This window comes from Miscanthus floridulus, chromosome 5, assembly GCF_019320115.1.
Source record: "Miscanthus floridulus cultivar M001 chromosome 5, ASM1932011v1, whole genome shotgun sequence".
Taxonomy (NCBI): Eukaryota; Viridiplantae; Streptophyta; class Magnoliopsida; order Poales; family Poaceae; genus Miscanthus; species Miscanthus floridulus.
In genome coordinates this window covers 7821478-7827268 of record NC_089584.1, presented here as the reverse complement: position 1 = coordinate 7827268, position 5791 = coordinate 7821478, and the positions used below count along the sequence as shown (strand labels likewise).

Sequence of the window (5791 nt, the reverse complement as noted above, 5' to 3'; positions counted from 1 at the left end):
TTCAAATGATCATCACCTTGAGAGTTCATAGACCCTGATGAGAGTTTGGAAAAAGCCTAAGGAGTATAAGGACCCGTTTCACTCTGGAAATATCATGCGATCCATCGCCACGTACGGATGGATCCAAGAGAGGCTCGTTGTAAAGAAAAGTAGAGCTTAGTTAGGTAAGATATACACGGTGTCTTTCTCGCTGCGCAGCCAAACCAAATTGACCGTAGACTCATCCGGGTCGCTCCCCGGCCGTGACTCGAAACCAGCACGTGCGTTCTCTCCCCATCGATCCATCCATCTCCTTCAATTCCTTCTTCATGGCCCGAACGCACCCAACAAAGAGATACAGCTTTTGGGCCAGTTCGGCTGGTATTAAAGCCAGCTGATAAGCCGACTAAAGCTATTTTATTGTGAGAGAAAAATACTATAAATTCTAGCTAATAAATCGGCTGATAAGTTCAAGCGAACATGCCCTTTGGCCTTTTAGCATCTTCGTCCATTCCTAGCTAAGCTAAGCTAGCAAGCTATCTCCATCTATATATACGCATCCAGACTCCATATCATCTCTCACTATACAGCTTTGGTATAGCTGCTAGTACTACTACTACTATAGGAGTCGACTAGATCGTCTCGTATGAACTTAATCGGCTTCTTCATTCGTAGAACAAGCAAGTAACTAATAACAGCTGGTCGGCTTGTTAAAGAAGCAGCGACGCCCAGCTAGCTGAGACAGGTAGCATGGACATGGATAGCGGCAGCTGGCTCCATGGCTACGCCACCACCAACGCCAGCGACAACAACGGCTTCATGTGCGGCTACGCTGCCAGCAGGTATGGTTTTCTTGGCTCAAGGTAGTTGAGAGCTCTTAGCTTGTTTCTGGTAACTTGCTGATCTGACTGATCATTCTGCACGCACGCATGCACACAGCTGCAGCCCTGCAGACCTGCAGTTCATGGAGGGCGAGCAGCAGCAGTTTCTCATCAGCTCGCAGATTCAGCACCACCTCAACCAGGCAAGCTAGCGACAAATTTAATCATGAAATCACACTGCAAACTTCATACAGAGATTCAGGCAGACACATAAATGAAGGTTCTTAACTGCTTATCGATCAACATGCAGATCAGCATGCGCATGAACATGGACGACGAAGCAGCAGTCTACATGTCTTCCAACGACGGTGCCACCACCATCGGCATGCACGATCCTATCGTGGAACGCCTCCTCGACGACCCGCACCACCACGCCGGCACCTACAGCTTTCCTTCGTCGTCCTCCTCCTCGCTCTCGCTGCCTGCCTCTACCTCCCTCTCCTGCAGCCCCGAGAGCTCCTCGGCGCACATCCTCGCCGCGCCGGCAGCGGCCGGCGGCTGCAACCAGCAGTACCCGGAGGTCTCGTCGCACGTGCCACTACTACCACCACCACCACCCGTGGTGTCATCTTACGACCACCAGTACACCAACCTTCACGCGCCGGAGTCGCCGGCCAAAACCACTGGTGCGTTCAAGCACTACGCGCGCCACCTTGGGCCGAAGAGGCCGCCGAAGCCCGGCGCGTGTGGGCAGAGGATGTTCAAGACGGCCATGTCGGTGCTGTCCAAGATGCACGTGGCGGAGAGGTACAGCCAGCAGCAGTACTACTACCAGGCGGCAGCGGCGGCTGCCGAGGCGGTGCAGCCGCCGTCGGTGAACCAGCTGCAGCACATGTTCTCGGAGCGCAAGCGGCGAGAGAAGCTCAACGATAGCTTCCACGCCCTCAAGGCCGTCCTTCCGCCTGGTTCCAAAGTACGTATACGATCGTGTGTGTATATGTCATGTCTGTGTGTCTGATCATACATGCATGCATGAGCTGCTTCTGACGAACGAGTTTCATTTGCTCCGTCGATCTTCTCTGTACGACATGCAGAAGGACAAGACGTCGATACTGATCAGGGCAAGGGAGTACGTGAGGTTGCTGGAGGCCAAGGTGGCCGAGCTCGAGGAGAAGAACAAGTCGCTCGAGTCGCGGCTGACCCGCCGGGACGGCCGCCGCAAGGACGGCAGCAGTGGCTGCGACGACCACGACTCCGGCGAGACGACGAAGGTGCAGGTCGAGATAACCAGGGCGGTGAACGAAGAACTCTGCACGCTGAAGATAGCGGTGAGGTCGCCGCGGCTGCCGTCGTCGCCAAACATGACGGACGTGGTGGTCCGGACACTGCAGTGCCTGAAAGAGCAGATCGGGGATGGCGTCAGCCTGGTGGCAATGAGCACCAGCGGCGGCGGCGCTGGGCTTGCTACCGGAGTGAAGAACGCCTCTCCACGAGCTGTTGTCCTGACGATGCAAATCAAGGTATACTCCACTATCCAATATCTGTCTCACATGACATGATGATCGATCGTCTTAAGTCATGCATGCATCATTAATTGACGATGGATGATTAAGTCTGACATACATGCTAGTACTAGGTTAGTTATTACAGTTGTTAACAGTGGATGAATTATAACATTTTCATTTGGTGTGATAGATGAAGAACGAACTACAAGCTAGCAATGCATGCGAAAGTCGACTTATATATATATATATATATATATATATATATATATATATATATATATATATATAGGGAGAGGCTATTCAGTAGCCGGCTACAAAATAAGTTATTCTGTAGCCACCTCCATTTACTATAATTTTATATACTAATTTACCATAATATAAATACATATTTACGATAGTTGGGTTACTATAACACAGGGGGATATTTACCGTAACGTTATATTAAACCACTTAGTAAGGAGTTACTATAATCTCGTAAAATAACATAGTAATTATCGTAACTCAAAGTGGCTACAGAATAAGTTATTCTGTAGCCAGCTACAGGATAGTAGTTCTATATATATATATATATATATATATATATATATATATATATATATATATATATATATATATATATATTACACTACTATATTTATCAGGAAGATTATTTAGTATCTGCTATGTACCAAAGTAAACCATGCATGCATGCAAGGCAACGTGTGAAAATGAAGAAGGCTTAAGATAGAAAACTATGGCTAGCTAGGTACGCAATAGTAGTACAAGAAGGTAGGAGTTGTCGTGCAGGTTGATAAGAAATTACTGACTGACTAACTGCATGGCGCCGGCGGCGTATCTGAATTCTGACAGCGACACTACCTGTGATCGTGAAAAGCTATTAATTTCGTTCTCCTGTGTGACACTACTGTGTACTTGGTGAAAAGACTAACGGTGTCTCTCTCTTGTCGCTGTCGCTGGTGTCGCAGTCGCCGGTAACCGACTGGGAGGAGCAGCCGGTCAAGGACGCCGTGGCGAAGGTCGTCGCCGACGCGCTGACGACGACGAAGCCACTGCCACCCGCGACGGCCACCACCGCCAGCTGCGGCTTCGGCGAGGCTTCTCAACTCATCATCAGCCAATAATTAACAATCCGGCCGGTAGCACACGCCGTTCGTGCGTGCAGGTGCAGTGCAGGGAGACACGCACGCCGCCGCTAACCGAGAAGGAACCAAGACTGGACCAACAACCCACCATTGTTAGCAGGTCGCAGGTCAAAGCCGCGCGCGCGCGAATGGATCAGACACGGACACCTTTGGCAGCAGATGCAGAGACAGCGTCATCATGCAGGACTACTTGGCAGCAGGAGAAAGAAGAAGTGTCAACCGAGGACCATATTCTTCTTCCATGACGAATGGCAGATGTGGACGGCCGGGACAATGATGATGCAGACGACGACGAATGATTATTAGTTACTTGATCCTTATGTATGTTTCTGTTTCAAATTATAAGACATTTTGAATTTTCTAGTATTTAGATGTATATTATGTCTAGATAATAGTAAAACCAATGTATATGTAAATGTAAAAACATCTTATAATTTGGAACGGAGATATTACTGATGATCCATGGAAAAGTACACAAGACCCTGCACAGTAATACGTACTAGCAGTAAGCAGCTGTAGCTAGGAGTAACTATATAATAACTTGTGTGAATAATGGGCTTGTGTCAACTGTCAACCTTAAAGCTTTCAGTCATTTCTTTAGCTGTTTATTAATCTGGACTTCTCTGATTGTATATTAGAGCCAGGGAGTACTTTGAGTGTGACTGTATGTCTAATCTATTAGTCTCGCCATACGTGCATGTATAGCTTAATCAATGAGTAGTCTCTCCCTCCCTGTCCTAGTCCAAGCTAGCTAGCTAGAGATGTCCATACAAGTCTTGTTAGTATTGCAAACACGAATCGAGAACATACATGTTTTTTTTCTCGATCACGTAAATGGTTTGTGTGTCTTTGTATTAAGATAGAGAAAAAGTTTAATACAACAAGCCTTAATAACGCCCTAGGGATTCAGAAGAGATTACATGGACGCTTGGACCCTCCGCAGTGTACACGAATCAAGAAAATGCATGTTGATATTAAGAATTACCCATTAAAGGGCTCACATGGATGTGCATCTTGTTATATGACTGTTGTCCATTCAGAACGTAATATATTTTTACAAAATTTTACTAGCTCAGCATATTACACTTAAGAACCACCATTGATAATCCATACTCCCTCCGTCCCATAATAGAAGTCGTTATGGGATGAGTGTAGGTCAAACTTTCTCAGCCTTGACTAGGTTTATAAAAAATACGTGCTACATTTATATCTTCAAATAAATTTATTATGAAAATATATTCAATGATCTATCTAATGATACTAATTATGTATTATAAATATTAATATTCTTTTATATATAATTGGTCAAAGTTAAAAAAAAAAAGTTGACTTCTCAAGAAGCTGGGACAGAGAGAGTACACGATTCAACGGAACGCACTGATTGTTGCTCGTTCAGCTGGACGATTTGCAATTTAAAATTTATTCAACGATCGTCATCATCATCTGTTCTAATTCATTTTAGAACAAACCATGTCCGTCGCTTGACGGGCTTATAGAATCACAAGCCATGAGCCCACATCACATACGTGACATGAAAGCATGAGGGCATTATGGGAAGTAAAAAAAGATAGGAGGAAGAATATTTGATCCCATCTATCTTTAATACTAGACTAGCAAACATGCCCTTGAGTTGCAACAAAACATACACTTCATCATCCGGTCACCTGAACAACTTGGAACTCAAAGATTTATATAATGGTCATGTCATCTAACTTTGTATTGTAACCGGACCCATCGTTCTAACTCGTACGAGCATGAGTTGTGAGTTCGAGTCACATACATAATAAGGAGGAGGCACGAGGGCATTGTAGGAAGTATAAAAGGAAATTCCTCATCTTTAATATTATGTATATAGACTATTGCTAATCGGACCATGTTAATCCTCACAAAACATGTTAGAAAAAATTCTAGAAACTCTCACAAAAATAAGAAAGAGTTGGCCATCAATTTGGTATGCTCTAATCACCACTAATAATAATAGATATTTGGATCTATCCTATTTTTTCTCAAATTATCCATATATGCTATTATAAAAAACAACATAAAGTAACCCCTAAATCCGCATCAAATTACCCATTATGAAATATCCTCTAAACTCTAAAGTAACCCATAAATTTGAACTTAAATTACCCACCATGCCAATATGATAGATAATCTAAGTAACCACTTATAAATTACCACTTCTACTATTATTAAGAATAAACTAAAATATTCCCTAAATTTACATCTAAATTACAAACACTCGCTAAAATAGAAATGTTTAAATAACCTAATTTACACCTATTAAGAGCACAATTTATGAATTAAAATCTTTTAATATTAATGAAATACAAAAGGTAATTTA

General features: G+C 44.0%; 1 protein-coding gene across 2 annotated transcripts; it reads left to right on the top strand.

The window, feature by feature from the left end:
* Positions 1–591: 591 nt before the first annotated feature.
* LOC136451443 (putative transcription factor bHLH041) lies at positions 592–3913 on the top strand. 2 transcript variants are annotated; one of them, XM_066452145.1, is made up of 5 exons: positions 592–821; positions 925–1003; positions 1111–1773; positions 1895–2320; positions 3271–3913. In XM_066452145.1, exons 1-5 carry the CDS (start codon positions 730–732, stop codon positions 3424–3426), a joined length of 1416 nt encoding a protein of 471 aa, XP_066308242.1. In that variant the 5' UTR covers positions 592–729; the 3' UTR covers positions 3427–3913. The 2 variants fall into 2 exon arrangements, with proteins under 2 accessions (XP_066308242.1, XP_066308241.1); XM_066452144.1 differs by having other exon boundaries at positions 919–1003.
* The last annotated feature ends 1878 nt before the right edge of the window (positions 3914–5791 follow it).